Source organism: Oncorhynchus mykiss, chromosome 8, assembly GCF_057628025.1.
Source record: "Oncorhynchus mykiss isolate SJ-2025 chromosome 8, ASM5762802v1, whole genome shotgun sequence".
NCBI classification, from domain to species: domain Eukaryota; kingdom Metazoa; phylum Chordata; class Actinopteri; order Salmoniformes; family Salmonidae; genus Oncorhynchus; species Oncorhynchus mykiss.
The window spans coordinates 11,613,143-11,633,750 of record NC_143029.1 but is presented as its reverse complement, the minus strand read 5'-3'; the positions used below and the strand labels follow the sequence as shown (position 1 = coordinate 11,633,750).

At 45.9% G+C, this 20,608-nt stretch overlaps 1 protein-coding gene across 1 annotated transcript in view; it reads right to left on the bottom strand.

Annotated features, from left to right (window-relative positions):
- Positions 1 to 13: 13 nt before the first annotated feature.
- The window catches only part of LOC110529360 (protein eva-1 homolog C), a 204,166-nt gene continuing 183,571 nt past the window's right edge, over positions 14 to 20,608 (bottom strand). The window contains exons 6-8 of the mRNA XM_036984740.2: positions 20,335 to 20,481; positions 11,824 to 12,015; positions 14 to 3,187 (exon numbers count right to left, since the gene is read on the bottom strand). Of these exons, the coding sequence (XP_036840635.2) occupies positions 2,808 to 3,187; positions 11,824 to 12,015; positions 20,335 to 20,481 (719 nt within the window). The 3' untranslated portion in view covers positions 14 to 2,807. The remainder of the gene's footprint in view (positions 3,188 to 11,823; positions 12,016 to 20,334; positions 20,482 to 20,608) is intronic.

Genomic DNA, 20,608 nt, shown 5'->3' with positions numbered 1-20,608 from the left:
AGTCAAGATCTTATTTTCAACACAGTTTATTCCAAGCAAAGGAGTCATATTTTGGTCTCACCAGCTATTGCCATATTGTTTTGTCCCATTGAAACGCAAAAGCTTTTTCAATATAAAACCATTTAAATGATTTGCAGTTGAAGTGAAGATTATTCACTGCATTCTCAACTCCCCTCTCAGTCAAGAAAATCCCAAACTTCTTATAATAAACCATGATACCTATAGTTCAACCCAGTGCAACAGAACTGGATGAATATAACTTATATTAACAACATGGTTATTACAATAAACCTGACAGATAGCCCTATGGTGTCCCATGAGGGACAACACTAGTCTTGCTGCCCACAGTAATAATTTGGAAGCTATTTCACTGGTAGACAATTGAAGAGATTGTGTTCTGTACTGTACATACATTCCTACATGATAACAAGTGCAATGTATTTGAAAAAATGTACATAGATTTTAGCCATTTCCTAGCTGATCCTAGATCTGTTTTACGGTCTTATCAAGTTTTATGGCCATTGGCATGACACAGCACAACATTATCTGGGACCTGCCTCACCATTTAAACATGGACAACACACACACAAGCCAGTTTGACAAAGTGAGAAACATAACATGAGAAACATGGAAATAAACATGATTGGAATTGATTGTTTCATAAATTCATAATGATTGGTTGACTCAGGTGACTGGGTTTTTTTTCCCACCAATATACATCCTTGTTGCCAGGTAAGGCACTGCACTGTGAATATTATAACATATATAAAAACAAGCTTATTAAATCACTTGACCTCTGAGTTTACATTGTATTTTTTAATATATATATATTTTTTTATGCTGACACATCTAGAGCATTATACTGGGCCTGAATTCATAAAGTCTCAGAGTAAGAGTCCTGGTCCAGGATCAGTTTAGCCTTTTAGATCATAATGAACAAGATTACATGGACAGGGGGAGGGGTAACCTGATCCTAGATCAGCACTCATACTCTTGAGACACTTGCTAAATACAGGCCCTGATCCCCTTCTTAGGAAGCAAATAGAAACGACCATACACAGAAAAACTAGGGGGGTTTTGTCCAAAATGGCACCCTATTCCCTATGTAGTGCACCACCTTTGACCAGAGCTCTAGCCAGAAGTAGTGCACTATAAAACAAATAGGGTGCCATTTTGGACATACACCTAGGATTGCATCCCTGAGGTGCCAGACAAGCTTCAATCGCCACAGTATAAAAATATTTCATAATAATAACTGTAAAGAAAACAAATACACAATAACAAAAAATACTATTTAAATATTATATAAAATACATTTCATAAAGGGTTTGAGATGAATTCCAAAAAAAAAACACATTTTGAGTTCAAAGTTTAAAAGGCAGCGTCGGTTGAACGTGGTCATTTCCCTCTTAAGTGTTACGCTGTACATTTCACTGTAAGTGCTATGCCTCTCCGAAAAACCATTCACCCATTTAAATACTGAAGGGTGAGTGAGCATGAAGCAAGCTGCCCAATTCTCAGTATCCACTAGGCAACAGTGGAGTAACATTAGCAACTGTCCTTAAATCACCTTTCAGGCTTTACAGCCTAAGTATCCCAAGATCCTCCACTTCAGAAGGGTGTGAGGAGGTCAAATGCGAGGCTGTGCAGTTAAATGACCTTCCACCTTCAGCCTCCACCAATGACTGGCGGGCTCCGGTCGAGCTTACCATGCTGAGAAGGAGGAGCTTATTCTCACTGCAAAAATAGAGGGGTCTTTACTCTATACCAAGGCTGACCAACCCTCTTCCTGGAGATCTACCATCCTGTTGGTTTTCAGTCCAACCCTCTTCCTGGAGATCTACCGCCCTGTTGGTTTTCAGTCCAACCCTCTTCCTGGAGATCTTACCGTCCTGTTGGTTTTCAGTCCAACCCTCTTCCTGGAAATCTACCGTCCTGTTGTTTTTCAGTCCAACCCTCTTCCTGGAGATCTACCGTCCTGTTGGTTTTCAGTCAACCCTCATCCTGGAGATCTACTGCCCTGTTGGTTTTCAGTCCAACCCTAATTTAACACACCTGATTCTACTAATTAGCTGCTCAACAAGATCTTAACTAGCTGAATCAGATACGCTGGACCGAAAACCTACAGGACAGTAGAGCTCCAGGAAGAGGGTTGGACTGAAAACCTACTACATGACAGTAGATCTCCAGGAAGAGGGTTGGACTGAAAACCTACTACAGGACAGTAGATCTCCAGGAAGAGGGTTGGACTGAAAACCTACTACAGGACAGTTTGTCTCCAGGAAGAGGGTTGGACTGAAAACCTACAGGACAGTAGGTCTCCAGGAAGAGGGTTGGACTGAAAAGCTACAGGACAGTAGGTCTCCAGGAAGAGGGTTGGACTGAAAACCAACAGGACAGTAGGTCTCCAGGAAGAGGGTTGGACAGCCCTGGTCTAGAGTACCCACATGGTCACAGACAGACTGACAGAGGGAGATACCCAGACAGAGGGTTCCAAACCTTCGCAGGTCCCCGTCAGGTCATGGGGCCCCATTCCCAAAACCCAGAGGTCCATTTGTGGTCCTACACATCCCATCTCAAGTACTGCGCTCCAACCTTCACAGCCCCCCCCCCCCCCCCCCCCCCATTTCTAGATCTAGTAGAGGTTCCTTTACGGTCCTGCCTCAGTAGTAGCGGTTGAGGCTGCGCGTCCCGGGTTCATCTAGATCTAGTAGAGGTTCCTTTACGGTCCTGCCTCAGTAGTAGCGGTTGAGGCTGCGCGTCCCGGGTTCATCTAGATCTAGTAGAGGTTACTTTACGGTCCTGCCTCAGTAGTAGCGGTTGAGGCTGCGCGTCCCGGGTATGTCCGGCTGACCGTTCATCCAGATCTCTCGTATGATCCTCTCCCTCTCCTCCAGCCGCTGAGCACGCTCCAGCTCCTCCACTGATGTGAACACATTCATGTTGAGAGTGCGCTCGAAACGGCGGTGGCGGCGGGCCGACAGGTCTGACGTGGTGTCCGAGTCAGAGTCTCTGGAGTCGGATGAGGAGTCGGAGGGCCGCGGACGCTTCTTGGTGGTGGTGCCGGGGCGACGGCGGGGTTGGCAGTCGGTGCGGCATGAGATCTGGACGACCAGAGCAAAGAGGGTAAAGAAGAGGCCCAGGCACACGCCACACAGGAAGTAGAGAGCTGCACGCTCTGGGTGGTCTGTAGACGGAGGAAGGGAGGGAGAGAGAGAGAGAGAGAGCGTGAGAGTGAGAGAGAGTGAGAGAGAGTGAGTGAGAGTGAGTGAGAGAGAGAGAGTGAGAGAGAAAGGGAGAGCGAGAGAGAGAGAGCGTGAGAGAGTGAGAGAATGTGAGAGAGAGTGAGATAACGTGAGAGAGCAAGGGAGAGAGAGAGAGAGAGAGTCAAAAGGCTCATAGTTCATAAGTAGTTAATTCATTTCAAGTACAGGTGTTGCCTTTGAAAGCAATAAATAATTGAACTCTGACTTGCTTAGCCTGTTTTGCTGCCTTACACACCTGCTCAGTGAAACATTTTTGAACACAGAGAGATTGGCTTGAAATGAAAGCATCTTCAATTCTGCTCCCATGACCACAGAGAATGTGACAGACAATAGTGGTTAAATCACCAGAGAAGATCACACAGGCTGATAGAGAGAGAGGGAGGGAGGGTGGTACCTAGCCCTCAGGCCTATGTACAGTACAGTGTGTGTTGTGTGTTGTGTGTCCTGTATGGTAATCTGACTGTGTCCCCTGTATTGGAAAGGGGGATACCTAGTCAGTTGTCCAACTGAATGTATTCAACTGAAATGTGTCTTCCACATTTAACCCAACCCCTCTGAATCAGAGAGGTGTGGGGGACTGCCATAACCCACATCCCTGTCTTAGACGCCCGGGGAACAGTGGGTTAACTGCCTTCCACAGTGGCAGAACAACATATTTTTACCTTGTCAGCTCAGGGATTCGATCCAGCACTGTGTCCCCTGTATGGCTATCTGACGGTGTCCCCTGTATGGTTATCTGACTGTGTCCCCTGTATGGTTATCTGACTGTGTCCCCTGTATGGTTATCTGACTGTGTCCCCTGTATGGTTATCTGACTGTGTCTCCTGTATGGTTATCTGACTGTGTCCCCTGTATGGTTATCTGACTGTGTCTCCTGTATGGTTATCTGACTGTGTCCCCTTATGGTTATCTGACTGTGTATGTGGGTCTACTTCACCAGTAAGTGTGTTTATTTGGCCGTACGAGTAGGAGGTAAAGAAACAGGAAATACTTCTCTCTCCCTCTTTCTCCTCTCCCTCCCTCTCTCTCTTTCTCCTCTCCCTCTCTCTTTCTCCTCTCCCTCTCCTCCCTCCCTCCCTTTCTCCTCTCCCTCTCTTTCTCCTCTCACTCTTTCTCCCCTCCCTCTTTCTCCTCTCCCTCTTTCTCCCCTCCCTCTTTCTCCTCTCCCTCTTTCTCCCCTCCCTCTTTCCCCTCTCCCTCTTTCTCCTCTCCCTCTTTCTCCTCTCCCTCTTTCTCCTCTCCCACTTTCTCCCCTCCCTCTTTCTCCTCTCCCTCTTTCTCCTCTCCCTCTCTCTCCTCTCCCTCTTTCTCCTCTCCCTCTCTCTCCTCTCCCTCTTTATCCTCTCCCTCTTTCTCCTCTCCCTCTCCTCTGTGTGTTTTAGCAGCTGGATGGAGCAGGTGACAGACGAGGACGGTTATACTGTGTGTGTGTGTGTGTGTGTGTGTGCGTGTGCGTGTGTATGCATGTCTGTGTGGATATACACTGAGTATACAAAACATTAAGAACACCTGTTCTTTCCATGACGGAAACAGAATCATAAAACACGGGACGAGATGTTAAAAACTGTCCATTGTGCCAATAGATGGAATGCACTCGCATGAGATTTGCCGTGATGTTGACAGAGTGGCATGGGAAGTTTATTTCTTAGACTGGGTTAAGATGTCCATTTTGGGACACATCCTCAGTAGTGTGCCTTCGAATCAGTGGGTGTTTCGGCCTTTAATCACTAAACACCCTCATCAAAGGTGGCCAGCTAAAGGGTGATAAAGCCTCAAGTTCGGAGGGATCTGAATTGGGTTCTCAGGTGGGGGTGGGGGGTCATGAAGTTATAGCCCAGCAAGGGTCCTTCCGTTTGATCCAGATCCACTGGCTGCCTCTTTCAGCTGCTTGAGAAACTGCTCTGACGGTCTGCCGCAGAGCCTGTCCATGGATTCCAAGTTCTTTCAGCAACCTGATGGTGGAAGAAGCCACGAATCCTCTGCATCCCACTTCAACTGGCCAGACTTTTGCATTCCAGCAACGCTGAGTTGCATCTGCTGCCAACTCTGTGTAACGCAGTTTCTTATGCTCGTAGGCCTCTTCAACAGAGTTTTCCCACGGGACTGTGAGCTCTATGATGTACACAGCCTTTCGTGAAGGGGACCAGAGTACCATGTCTGGCCTAAGGTTGGTAGAAGCAATCTCAGGTGGAAAAATGAGTTGCTGGCCAATATCGACAAGCATCTTCTAGTCCCGGGCCATGGCTAGGTGTCCAGTTTCTGGCTTCGTAGGAGGATGCTTGGGCCGTTTCTGTCCCTCCCGGATGCCTGTTGTTGTTTTGACGGGATTGCTTGTTTTTGGAGGTAATTAATTGGTTGCACTCCTCTTGGTTTCAAGTGCTGCAGCCAGGCTCTTGAGGACCTGATTGTGCCTCAAGGTGTAGCGGCCTTGTGAGAGGCTGGTCTTGAAACCTGTCATTATATGCCTGAGAGTCGCTGGAGCTGGGCAGAGGGGGCAGGTCGAGTCCTCGCCATACCATTGATGTAGGTTTTTTGGTGATGGAAGCACATCATAAACAGCTCTTATGATGTTGCTTGCCTCCATTTGCCAAAGCTCACTCCAGTTGATCTTTCTCCTCTCCAGGCCTTCCCACCGCGTCCATTGCCCTTGTTTAGCAAGAGAGACAGCCTTTGCACTTCTTGCAGTCTCCTCCTGTCTGCGTACCTCCTCGACCACCAGCTTTCTGCGTTCAGATGTTGTTGCCTTATGGAACGTTGGTTTGCTTGCTGCCAGGCCAAAGCCTCCTCTTCCATGCTGGATATTCCCCACAATGTCTTGGTGTCTCAGGGCTGATGTTGCTTGCTGCACAGACTTGGATGATGTCCATTTCCGTCCAGTTTGTAGGGGAGGTGCAGCCTTGCTAATGGTCTGGTCTTTGGAGTCCTTCAATGTCATCTGAAGTCTTACTTTAGAGCACTTGTACTCCTCCGTTAGACTTGTAAGAGGTAGTTCAAGGACCCCTTTGCCATAGAGGCCGATGTTACTCAGGCATCGTGGGACACCCAGCCATTTCTTCACATATGAGGTAATGGTTCGCTCCATCTTCTCCACTGTTGTTATTGGGACCTCAGATGGTGAGTGGCCACATTACCCAGGGGAGAAGTCCAAACTGTAGGCACCAAAGCTTCCCAGGCAGTCGGGTCTTGTTGATGTTCTCAAGACCGTCGGCGATGTCCTGCCTTACTTTCTGCACTTGATTTTATCCCGGAGGCTTTCATTGTACCATCTACCAAGGCTCTTGACGGGTTGCTCAGACACCGTTGGTATCGGGTCATCTCCAAAGCAGAACCTCACATCTTTAAGCTGTCCCTTGACTATGGAGATGCTTCGAGATTTGCTTGGCTTGATTTCATCCGGGCCCACTTGATGTTATCCTGCAGTTTTGCAAGTAGTCGCCTGGTGCATGCTGCAGGGGTGGTCAGTGTAGTCATGTCATCCATGTATGCTCGGATAGGTGGGAGACGGAGCCCTTCCTTAGTTCTCTCACCGCCGACCACCCATCTCGATGCCTTGATGATGACTTCCATGGCCATAGTGAAGGCCAGAGGTGAAATTGTACAGCCTGCCATTATGCCTACTTCCAAGCGCTGCCATGTTGTTGTGAAGTCAGGTGTTGTGCAACACAATTGCAGGTCTTGGAAATAGGCCTTTACCAGTGTAGTGATGGGTTCTGGTATGTGGAAAATGTTGAAGGATTCCCAGAGGAGTTCATGGGGAACTGAGCCAAAGGCATTGGCCAGGTTGAGGAAGATGACATAGAGGTCTCTCTTGTCCTTCTTAGCTGTTTGGATCTGGTGCCAAATCATACTAATATGTTCCAGGCAACCAGAGAAACCAGGAATGCCTGCTTTCTGTACAGATGTATCAATGTACTTGTTCCTTTCCAGGTAAGTGGACAGCCTCTGTGCTATTATACTGAAAAAGATCTTCCCTTCGACGTTGAGAAGGGAGATTGGTCGGAATTGACTGATGTCTGTCGCATCCTTCTCTTTCGGGATTAGCACACCACCAGCCCTTCGCCATGCCTTTGGTATTATTTCCTTCTGCCACACTATCCTCATGAGCCTCCAAAGAAAGCGTAGAACATCCGGGGCGTTCTGGTAGAGCTTGTATGGTACTCCATTAGGCCCAGGAGCCGAGGCCGCTCTTGCTCGTCGGACAACGTTCTCTACTTCCTTCCATTTTGCAGGGTCAGTGACCAGATTGAATTCTGTTGGTTGAATAGGTGGGATGTCATGTGGGATGATTATCTGCTCATGCCTTTTCATGTCCCGGTGGACCTTTTCCAGATGTTCTTCCAGTTCAGGCTTTGGAGTTTTTAGGATTCCGCACTTTTCCTTTGCGAAGAGGTCTTTGACAAACTTTTTTTTTTTTTAGAGAACCATGTTCTTGAGTGTTCCTTCTTCCTACGAAGTTTCCTTAAGTTTTCCGCTCTTCGCAAGGTTGCCAGCCGACATTTGATGTCTGCTTGGAGTAGCATGAGACCTTCTCTCTCTGCATCAGAGGCCTTCTTCCACTGCTTTCTCAGCTGCCTTCTCTCTCTGACAAGTATCTCGATCTCTTGCTGCCTCCTAGATTTGGCTGGCGCGGGTGGTGTAGACTGACATAGACTGACCAGGTGAATCAAGGTGAAAGCTATGATCCCTTATTGATGTCACTTGTTAAATCCACTTCAATCAGGGGAGGAGACAGGCTAAAGAATGATTTTTAATCCTTGAGACATCGATTGTCTGTGTGTGTCATTCAGAAAGTGAATGGGCAAAAGAAAAACATGTGCCTCTGAATGGGGTATGGTAGTAGGTGCCAGGCGCACCGGTTTGAGTGTGTCAAGAACTGCAATGCTGTTGAATTTCCCATGTGTATCCAGAATGGTCCACCACCCAAAGGACTTCCGGCCAACTTGACACAACTGTGGGAAGCATTGGAGTCGACATGGGCCAGCATCCCTGTGGAACGCTTTTAACACCTTGTAGAGTTCATGCCCTGATGAATTGAGGCTGTTCTGATGGCAAAAGGGGGGTTCAACTCAATATTAGGTAGGTGTTCCCAATGTTTGGTCTACACAGTGTGTGTGTGTCGTGTGTGTGTGTGTGAGAGAGGGAAGTTACAGGGGGACCCATCTCTGCTCTAGATCTCCATTCCTCCAGTCAGTATTTAAGTCATCTCAGTCACAGTGGAGAGGGAACCTCAGTGTAGATAAACCCCTCAGAGGTCTCAGTCACTGTGGAGAGGGAACCTCAGTGTAGATGAACCCCTCTGGGGTCTCAGTCACAGTGGAGAGGGAACCTCAGTGTAGATAAACCCCTCTGGGGTCTCAGTCACAGTGGAGAGGGAACCTCAGTGTAGATAAACCCCTCTGGGGTCTCAGTCACAGTGGAGAGGGAACCTCAGTGTAGATGAACCCCTCTGGGGTCTCAGTCACAGTGGAGAGGGAACCTCAGTGTAGATAAACCCCTCTGGGGTCTCAGTCACAGTGGAGAGGGAACCTCAGTGTAGATAAACCCCTCTGGGGTCTCAGTCACAGTGGAGAGGGAACCTCAGTGTAGATAAACCCCTCCAGGGTCTCAGTCACAGTGGAGAGGGAACCTCAGTGTAGATAAACCCCTCAGGGGTCTCAGTCACAGTGGAGAGGGAACCTCAGTGTAGATAAACCCCTCTGGGGTCTCAGTCACAGTGGAGAGGGAACCTCAGTGTAGATAAACCCCTCTGGGGTCTCAGTCACAGTGGAGAGGGAACCTCAGTGTAGATAAACCCCTCTGGGGTCTCAGTCACAGTGGAGAGGGAACCTCAGTGTAGATAAACCCCTCTGGGGTCTCAGTCACAGTGGAGAGGGAACCTCAGTGTAGATAAACCCCTCTGGGGTCTCAGTCACAGTGGAGAGGGAACCTCAGTGTAGATAAACCCCTCAGAGGTCTCAGTCACTGTGGAGAGGGAACCTCAGTGTAGATAAACCCCTCTGGGGTCTCAGTCACAGTGGAGAGGGAACCTCAGTGTAGATAAACCCCTCTGGGGTCTCAGTCACAGTGGAGAGGGAACCTCAGTGTAGATAAACCCCTCTGGGGTCTCAGTCACAGTGGAGAGGGAACCTCAGTGTAGATAAACCCCTCTGGGGTCTCAGTCACAGTGGAGAGGGAACCTCAGTGTAGATAAACCCCTCTGGGGTCTCAGTCACAGTGGAGAGGGAACCTCAGTGTAGATAAACCCCTCAGAGGTCTCAGTCACAGTGGAGAGGGAACCTCAGTGTAGATGAACCCCTCTGGGGTCTCAGTCACTGTGGAGAGGGAACCTCAGTGTAGATAAACCCCTCTGGGGTCTCAGTCACAGTGGAGAGGGAACCTCAGTGTAGATAAACCCCTCTGGGGTCTCAGTCACAGTGGAGAGGGAACCTCAGTGTAGATAAACCCCTCAGAGGTCTCAGTCACTGTGGAGAGGGAACCTCAGTGTAGATAAACCCCTCTGGGGTCTCAGTCACAGTGGAGAGGGAACCTCAGTGTAGATAAACCCCTCTGGGGTCTCAGTCACAGTGGAGAGGGAACCTCAGTGTAGATAAACCCCTCAGGGGTCTCAGTCACAATGGAGAGGGAACCTCAGTGTAGATAAACCCCTCTGGGGTCTCAGTCACAGTGGAGAGGAAACCTCAGTGTAGATGAACCCCTCAGGGGTCTCAGTCACAGTGGAGAGGGAACCTCAGTGTAGATAAACCCCTCTGGGGTCTCAGTCACAATGGAGAGGGAACCTCAGTGTAGATGAACCCCTCAGGGGTCTCAGTCACAGTGGAGAGGGAACCTCAGTGTAGATAAACCCCTCTGGGGTCTCAGTCACAGTGGAGAGGGAACCTCAGTGTAGATAAACCCCTCTGGGGTCTCAGTCATAGTGGAGAGGGAACCTCAGTGTAGATAAACCCCTCAGAGGTCTCAGTCACAGTGGAGAGGAAACCTCAGTGTAGATAAACCCCTCTGGGGTCTCAGTCACAATGGAGAGGGAACCTCAGTGTAGATGAACCCCTCAGGGGTCTCAGTCACAGTGGAGAGGGAACCTCAGTGTAGATAAACCCCTCTGGGGTCTCAGTCACAGTGGAGAGGGAACCTCAGTGTAGATAAACCCCTCTGGGGTCTCAGTCATAGTGGAGAGGGAACCTCAGTGTAGATAAACCCCTCAGAGGTCTCAGTCACAGTGGAGAGGGAACCTCAGTGTAGATAAACCCCTCTGGGGTCTCAGTCACAGTGGAGAGGGAACCTCAGTGTAGATAAACCCCTCTGGGGTCTCAGTCACAGTGGAGAGGGAACCTCAGTGTAGATGAACCCCTCTGGGGTCTCAGTCACAGTGGAGAGGGAACCTCAGTGTAGATAAACCCCTCTGGGGTCTCAGTCACAGTGGAGAGGGAACCTCAGTGTAGATGAACCCCTCTGGGGTCTCAGTCACAGTGGAGAGGGAACCTCAGTGTAGATAAACCCCTCAGGGGTCTCAATCACAGTGGAGAGGGAACCTCAGTGTAGATAAACCCCTCTGGGGTCTCAGTCACAGTGGAGAGGGAACCTCAGTGTAGATGAACCCCTCAGAGCCCAACATTAACCTCTTCTCTACTTCACGGTCAGCACAGATTGTGGTAATGCAAAGTTGCTGTGACGTTGTGTGAACGTTGCTGTACCTGCTATGTTGCTGTGACATGTGAACGTTGCTGTACTTGCTATGTTGCTGTAACGTTGTGTGAACGTTGCTGTACTTGCTATGTTGCGGTAACGTTGTGTGAACGTTGCTGTACTTGCTATGTTGCTGTAACATTGTGTGAACGTTGCTGTACTTGCTATGTTGCTGTAACATTGTGTGAACGTTGCTGTACTTGCTATGTTGCTGTAACGTTGTTTGAACGTTGCTGTACTTGCTATGTTGCTGTAACGTTCTGTGATCGTTGCTGTACCTGCTATGTTGCTGTGACATGTGAACGTTGCTGTACCTGCTGTGTTGCTGTAACGTTCTGTGATCGTTGCTGTACCTGCTATGTTGCTGTGACATGTGAACGTTGCTGTACTTGCTATGTTGCTGTAACGTTGTGTGATCGTTGCTGTACCTGCTATGTTGCTGTAACGTTGTGTGAACGTTGCTGTACTTGCTATGTTGCTGTAACGTTGTGTGAACGTTGCTGTACTTGCTATGTTGCTGTAACATTGTGTGAACGTTGCTGTACTTGCTATGTTGCTGTAACGTTGTGTGAACGTTGCTGTACTTGCTATGTTGCTGTAACGTTGTGTGATCGTTCCTGTACCTGCTATGTTGCTGTGACATGTGAACGTTGCTGTACTTGCTATGTTGCTGTAACGTTGTGTGAACGTTGCTGTACTTGCTATGTTGCTGTAACGTTGTGTGAACGTTGCTGTACTTGCTATGTTGCTGTAACATTGTGTGAACGTTGCTGTACTTGCTATGTTGCTGTAACGTTGTGTGAACGTTGCTGTACTTGCTATGTTACTGTAACGTTGTGTGAACGTTGCCGTACTTGCTATAATGTTGTTGCTGTACCTGCTATGTAGTTGTAGGCTGCCAGTGTGCTACTGATGAGGGCCATGTTGGTGCTGCCCGTCGTAGAGTTGATTACAGGGTTCATGTCCGGAGGCTGGTGGGCGCTCTCCTCCACTCCTTCCTCGTTCGTCTTCACCTCCCCAGAGTAGGAGCCTGACTCTCTCCCTCGCTTCTTCTTGCCTGAAGGGATAACTAAGAGCATAACATCGGGATCAGATGCTATGATCCCACACACGCGTTGGTTGATACAGTGATACAGCCAGAGAATCAAGGTTCATTGACTGAGAATCTCACTGAGTCAAACTGCACATCTGTAACTATTCTGCCTAAAGAACACTTAAAGACAACCTCAATATGACTGCCAATGCATGATTTCAAAATGAAACATTTTATTTACAATACGTACTAAAGGTTAATTGGTTTCAAAAACATGCATATTTAACGTTGTACAGCTGTGTTTGTTGCAGTTAGTGATCTGAGTGTCAAGCATGTGTGTGTGTTTTCCCAGAGTACTCTGAGTGGACTACTGAGTCACCCGCTTCCTCTGTTGCTGTATCCTCCTCGCTCCACATGCTTCCTTCACTACTCTGTCTACACTGGAACTGTACACGACGCTATTATTAATGGTGACTCAGATCTTCAGCATTCCACTTGGATCTGTCTAGTTAACTCTGACTCACTTCACTACGGGAATAGATCTATTGTGAGAATCACTGTGTTTGATCCTTTAAAAGCTGAAAACATGTGCACATGATCAGAGTGATTTCTCTCCCAGTTTAAGCTGCTTTCACAATATTTACCACAAATGTCATGTTCGACTTGGACTTTTTGATTCTAGGACTATTGAGTACTGTGAAATGTAATGTCACTGGATTTAGGAATAGGATTTAGAAATGTTTTGCAGTGTGTAGGTAGTCTGAGACTGTAGTTTAGGAGTGCAGTGTGAAGGTAGTCTGAGACTGTAGTTTAGGAGTGCAGTGTGTAGGTAGTCTGAGACTGTAGTTTAGGAGTGCAGTGTGTAGGTAGTCTGAGACTGTAGTTTAGAAGTGCAGTGTGTAGGTTGTCTGAGACTGTAGTTTTAGGAGTGCAGTGTGAAGGTAGTCTGAGACTGTAGTTTAGGAGTGCAGTGTGTAGGTAGTCTGAGACTGTAGTTTAGGAGTGCAGTGTATAGGTAGTCTGAGACTGTAGTTTAGGAGTGCAGTGTGTAGGTTGTCTGAGACTGTAGTTTTAGGAGTGCAGTGTGAAGGTAGTCTGAGACTGTAGTTTTAAGAGTGCAGTGTGAAGGTAGTCTAAGACTCTGTAGTTTAGGAGTGCAGTGTGTAGGTAGTCTGAAACTGTAGTTTAGGAGTGCAGTGTGAAGGTAGTCTGAAAGACTGTAGTTTAGGAGTGCAGTGTGAAGGTAGTCTGAGACTCTGTTGTTTAGGAGTGCAGTGTGTAGGTAGTCTGAAACTGTAGTTTAGGAGTGCAGTGTGTAGGTAGTCTGAGACTGTAGTTTAGGAGTGCAGTGTGAAGGTAGTTTGAAAGACTGTAGTTTTAGGAGTGCAGTGTGAAGGTAGTCTGAGACTCTGTAGTTTAAGAGTGCAGTGTGAAGGTAGTCTGATACTGTAGTTTAGGAGTGCAGTGTGAAGGTAGTCTGAAAGACTAGTTTTAGGAGTGCAGTGTGAAGGTAGTCTGAGACTGTAGTTTAGGAGTGCAGTGTGAAGGTAGTCTGAGACTGTAGTTTAGGAGTGCAGTGTGAAGGTAGTCTGAAAGACTGTAGTTTTAGGAGTGCAGTGTGTAGGTAGTCTGAAACTGTAGTTTAGGAGTGCAGTGTGTAGGTAGTCTGAAAGACTGTAGTTTTAGGAGTGCAGGGTGAAGGTAGTCTGAAAGACTGTAGTTTTAGGAGTGCAGTGTGTAGGTAGTCTGAAACTGTGGTTTAGGAGGGCAGTGTGAAGGTAGTCTGAAAGACTGTAGTTTAGGAGTGCAGTGTGAAGGTAGTCTGAGACTGTAGTTTAGGAGTGCAGTGTGTAGGTAGTCTGAGACTGTAGTTTAGGAGTGCAGTGTGAAGGTAGTCTGAGACTGTAGTTTAGGAGTGCAGTGTGAAGGTAGTCTGAGATACTGTAGTTTAGGAGTGCAGTGTGAAGGTAGTCTGAGATACTGTAGTTTAGGAGTGCAGTGTGTAGGTAGTCTGAAACTGTGGTTTAGGAGTGCAGTGTGTAGGTAGTCTGAAACTGTGGTTTAGGAGGGCAGTGTGAAGGTAGTCTGAAAGACTGTAGTTTAGGAGTGCAGTGTGAAGGTAGTCTGAGACTGTAGTTTAAGAGTGCAGTGTGTAGGTAGTCTGAGACTGTAGTTTAGGAGTGCAGTGTGAAGGTAGTCTGAGATACTGTAGTTTAGCTAAACTAAAGGTGATCTGAGGTTGAGTTGTTTGAGCAGTAATAGATCCATCCACATGCTGGTCTGATTACTGAGCTTCATAATGGACACTTCAGTCACTCAACCAACACACACTGTCTGTATAAATCCGTATATCGCCTTGTACTTAGCCATATAAAGACTAGAGGTGGGCTCACCCTGCAATCCAAAACGGACATGTGAGACAGACCGGGCCTTTGTTAATTAGCTGTTCAGTGAAAACACAACGACTCAGCCAGTCAGACAATGTACACTGGGATAAACACAGAAATGGAGAGTTGGCATGAGTTAAATGACCCAAACTAGTGCAATGTGTGTGTGAGGGGTGTGTGTGTGTGTGAGGGGTGTGTGAGGGGTGTGTGTGTGTGAGGGGTATGTGAGGGGTGTGTGTGTGAGGGGTGTGTGTGTGTGTGAGGGGTGTGTGCAGTGTGTGAGGGGTGTGTGTGTGCGTGTGTGAGGGGTGTGTGCAGTGTGTGAGGGGTGTGTGTGTGCGTGTGTGAGGGGTGTGTGCGTGTGTGAGGAGTGTGTGAGGGGTGTGTGCGTGAGGCGTGTGAGGGGTGTGTGTGTGCGTGTGTGAGGGGTGTGTGTGTGCGTGTGTAAGCATGTTCGCTGTCAAACACACACATGCTCGCACACACACACACTTAGACCCCTAATTGCAGGATGTGATGTAGTTTAGAGAGTGGCACTGCTGACTGAGTCGGTGAGTGTTTCCACCTGGACCGATTGCGGTGTAACACACATTGGCTCACATTCAACGTCACAGACCACTCACTACCTGTTAGATATACTGCTCTCTTATAGAATAAAGTCTGGAAAAGAGATGTCTCAAACAAAGACATTTGATCGTTTCAGAAGAATATATGGAGCGTTTTGTTAATCCCTTTGCTGAAATAAATAAATAAAAGAATGGAAAATACAGATCAAATGGAAAGATTTGTCTGATTTGTGTTTAATGGAAAAATGGTCCCAGCAAACCGGGAACATTCCCAGAACATTATCTAAGATTCCCATTAAGTTCTAGTTAGGGTTTTATTTAACATTAGGATTCTAACATCCTGAAAACATTCAAAGAATGTTCAAAGAATGTCTTCAATGAAATATCCTTGGAATGTTCTTCTAAGATTCCCAACATCTCTAACAATCACCACAGAACATTCCTCAAACGTTCTCATTAGGTTTCCAGGTAATGTAATAACACAATGTACCAGTGATGTTTTCCCAGCAAACCAAAATTGGTTCTGTGAAAGTTCCCAGAACATTCGTTAGGTTGCGGCATGTTCTCATAACACAAACACTATCTAGTCATGCTGATGACTATGCAATGTTTGTAAGAACATTCCTAGATCACATTTTGTCCGTTCCTTAAAAGGTTTTCCAGAATGTTTTTATTAGGTTGTGGCAACAGTCTGGTGGGAACATTGTGGGATGATTCTTCTGTATTGTAGACCCACAAGGTGATTATAGACACACATGACATCGTAGAACATTTAATCATACGAACACAACCATATATCTTTCATATGTTGACAATCTGCACATGTGGGGTTTCAACCTGCAATGTTTGATTCTCAAGCCAGGTCTTTAATCCTCTACGTCACCAGGAAACTCTCAAAAAATCTTATGGTCGCCATGGCAGTATGGTCGCCATGGCAGTATGGTCGCCATGGCAGTATGGTCAAGCAGGAATTACATGCTTCCTATTTAGCCTTCTTAGACATAACTAACCCAGGGAAAAACTGGTAACTGGGTTATTCACCATCCTCTATACTTCCTACCTCTGGGTCCATATTTACAAGGTATCCAAGACTATGAGTGATGTTCTAGGATCAATTTTGCTTTTCAGATCATGAAAAATAAGATGTGGGGGGGGGGGGGGGGCATATCAAACGTCTCAATGTTGAACAGTACATTTTTACACAATGTTTAATTTTTTTACACTTTTACACAAATATTCTGGGAACCTTTAATGAACAGATTAAATGTGTTCTAAGAAACATTCTTGCAACATCAGGCAAACATTATAATCATCACCACAACTAGAATGTTTTTGTGTTATGAGAACATTTGCTGCGACCTAACGAATGTTCTGGGAACTTACACAGAACCAATTCTGGTTTGCCTGGGGTTGGTGTCTAAAGAAAGCAAATTATAGGTCCATCACCTTTTCCCATTCTTACATTTTCAATCTAAACTGTTTTATTCTAGAAGGGTGGCATGTGTGAGGCCAGTGTGTGTGTGTGTGTGTGTGTGTTGTTTTGTGCACGTGTGAGTGCGAGTGTGGATGCGAGGTAACTCAACCGTGAGGAACTGTCAGCACAATAGCCACACACTTCTCTCTTCAGAAAACCACTTCCTTCTCTCTTTCTATCCTCCTAATCAGTGTTGAACTGGTGGGGGGGTAGACATATACTAGGGAATGTAATTAGTGTTTTGGACTCGGGCCATACTCCCTTCATGAATGATGCTTTGTTTGTGTTTCCGTCTCTCTCTCTCTCGCTCTCCCTCTCTCTCTCTTTCTGTCGCTCTCTCGCTCTCCCTCTCTCTTTCTTTCTGTCTCTCTCTCGCTCTCCCTCTCTGTCTGTCTCTCTCTCGCTCTCCCTCTGTCTGTCTGTCAGTCTGTCTCTCTCTCTCTCTCTCTGTCGGTCTGTCTCTCTGTCTGTCTCTTTCTGTCTCTTTGTCTCTCTCTTGCAGAGTTCTGGGAACTTGGTGAAATGATGTCAGTAACTGATAATAATAGAAAACAAGGCGATGAGGTCAACATTATGATGTACATAGAGGGACCCATTCATTCTGGTGAAAACAATGTTCTCTCACTGGCTTGCTATACTAATTACAGAGCAAGCCAAAAGGACTGCACAAGCTGGGGCACATATTTTAACACTGACTTTAAATAGGAGTATAACAGAACTCTGAATGACCCTGTCATTCTCTTCGCTTGTTGAAAATATGTTTGGGGTTACTGGAGTCTGGTGTAGTAGTAGGGTAGAACTGCTGACTCCGGACATCACGTGTGCATATCTATGCGCGTGCTGTATGTGTTTGTACATGTACAGTACCAGTCAAAGGTTTGGACACACCTACTCATTCAAAAGGTTTTCCTTTATTTTGACTATTTTCTATATTGTAGAATAAATTATGAAATAACACATATGTAATCATGTAGTAACCAAAAAAGTGTAAAACAAATCCACATATAGTTTACATTTGAGATTCTTCAAAGTAGCCACCCTTTGCCTTGATGATAGCTTTGCACACTTTTGGAATTCTCTCAACCAGCTTCACGAGGTAGTCACCTGGAATGCATTTCAATTAACAGGTGTGCCTTGTTATAAGTTAATTTGTGGAATTTCTTTCCTTCTTAATGCGTTTGTGCCAATCAGTTGTGCTGTGACAAGGTAGGGGTGGTATACAAAAGACAGGGCTATTTGGTAAAAGACCAAGTCCATATTATGGCAAGAACAGCTCAAATAAGAAAAGAGAAATGACACTCCATCATTACTTTAAGACATGAAGGTCAGTCAATCTGAAAAATTTCAAGAACTTTGAAAGTATCTTCAAGTGACGTCGCAAAAACCATCAAGAGCTATGATGAAACTGACTTTCATGAGGACCACCACAGGAAAGGAAGACCCAGAGTTACCTCTGCTGCAGAGGATAAGTTCATTAGAGTTACCAGCCCAAATAAATGCTTCACAGAGATCAAGTAACATACACAACATCCACTGTTCAGAGGAGACTGTGTGAATCAGACCTTCATGGTCGAACTGAGGCAAAGAAAACACTACTAAAAAACACCAATAATAAGAAGACACTTGCTTTGGCCAAGAAACACAAGCAATGGACATTAGGCCAGTGGAAATCTATCCTTTGGTCTGACGAGTCCAAGTGTCTTTGTGAGATGCAGAGTAGGTGAATGGATGATCTCTGCATGTGTAATCCCCACTGTGAAGCATGGAAGAGGAGGTGGTTTGATGGTGCTTTGCTGGTGACACTTAACCAGCATGGCTACCACAGTATTCTGCTGCGATACACCATCCCATCTGGTTTGCATTTAGTGGGACTATAACTTGTTTTCAACAGGACAATGACCCAACAAACCTCCAGGCTGTGTAAGGGCTATTTGTCCAAGAAGGAGAGTAATGGAGTGCTGCATCAGATGATCTGTCCTCCACAATCACCCAACCTCAACCAAATTGAGTTGGTTTGGAATGAGTTGGACCACAGAGTGAAGGAAAAGCAGCCAACAAGTGCTCAGCATATGTGGGAACTCCTTCAAGAGTGTTGGAAAAGCATTCCAGGTGAAGCTGGTTGAGAGAATGCCAAGAGTGTGCAAAGCTGTCATCAAGGCAAAGGGTGGCTACTTTGAAGAATCTCAAATATAAAATATATTTAGATTTGTTCAACACTTTTTTGGTTACTACATGATTCCATAAGTTATTTAATAGTTTTGATGTCTTCAGTATTATTCTGTGTCCAAACTTTTGACTGGTACTGTATGTGTGTGTACATGTAGAGTTAAAGTCGGAAGTTTACATACACTTAGGTTGGAGTCATTAAAACTTGTTTTTCAACCACTCCACAAATTTCTTGTTAAATCAAATCAAATCAAATTTTATTTGTCACATACACATGGTTAACAGATGTTAATGCGAGTGTAGCGAAATGCTTGTGCTTCTAGTTCCGACCATGCAGTAATATCTAACAAGTAATCTAACAATTTCACAACAACTACCTTATACACACAAGTGTAAAGGAATGAATAAGATTAACAAACTATAGCTTTGGCAAGTAGGTTAGGACATCTACTTTGTGCATGACACATTTTTCCAACAATTGTTTACCGACAGATTATTTAACTTATAATTCCAGTGGGTCAGAAGTTTACATACCTTTATGTTGACTGTGCCTTTAAACAGCTTGGAAAATTCCAGAAAATTATGTAATGGCTTTAGAAGCTTCTGATAGGCTAATTAAAATCATTTGAGTCAATTGGAGGTGAACCTGTGGATGTATTTCAAGGTCTACCTTCAAACTCATTGCCTCTTTGCTCATTTTCATGGGAAAATCAAAAGAAATCAGCCAAGACCTCAGAAAAAAAAGTTGGGTTCATCCTTGGGAGCAATTTCCAAATGCCTGAAGGTACCACCTTCATCTGAACAAACAATAGTGTGCAAGTATAAACACCATGGGACCACGCAGCTGTCATACCGCTCAGGAAGAAGACGCGTTCTGTCTCCTAGAGATTAAAGTACTTTGGTGTGAAAAGTGCAAATCAATCCCAGAACAACAGCAAAGGACCCTGTGAAGATGCTGGAGGAAACAGGTACAAATGTATCTATATCCACAGTAAAACGAGTCCTATATCAACATAACCTGAATGGCCGCTCAGCAAGGAAGAAGCCACTGCTTCAAAACCGCCATAAAAAAGCCAGACTACGGTTTGCAACTGCACATGGGGACAAAGATCATACTTTTTCCACTGGTCTGATGAAACAAAAATAGAACTGTTTGACCATAATGACCATCGTTATGTTTGGAGGAAAAAAGGGGGAGGCTTGCAAGCCGAATAAAACCATCCCAACCGTGAAGCACGGGGGTGGCAGCATCATGTTGTGCGGGTGCTTTGCTGTAGGAGTGACAGGTGCACTTCACAAAATTGATGGCATCATGAGGAGGAAAATGATGTGGATATATTGAAGCAACATCTCAAAACATCAGACAGGAAGTTAAAGCTTGGTCGCAAATGGGTCTTCCAAATGGACAATGACCCCAAGCATACTTCCAAAGTTGTGGCAAAATTGCTTAAGGACAACAAAGTCAAGGTATTGGAGTAGCCATCACAAAGCCCTGACTTACTTATTGTGGGAAGCTTGTGGGTGGCTACCCGAAATGTTTGACTCAAGTTAAACAATTTAAAGGGAATGCTACCAAATACTAATTGAGTGTATGTAAACTTCTGACCCACTGGGAATGTGATGAAAGAAACAAAAGCTGAAATAAATCATTCTCTCTACTATTATTCTGACATTTCACATTCTTAAAATAAAGTGGTGATCCTAACTGACCTAAAACCGGAAATTGTTACTGTACATGTTTGCCTTGTGTGCAACCACTCACCTGAGAGCACAGTGTCAGAGGTTATGCCCGACGTCTCATCAGGGGGAGCACTGTCTCCAACCACGTTTGGGTCATGGGCACGGGGCGGTGGGGGGTAAAACACTGGGACTCTGGGGCTGGGCACCTGCTGCAGCAAATTCTTTGGGACTGGAGAGAGAGAGAGAGAGAGTGGGAAGGAAGGAGAGAGGGAGAGAAATATGTCATTTCTCCTCATGTACACAGAGAAAGAGAGAGACAGAGAGAGAGGAGAGAGATGAGAGGGAAAGAGAGAGGA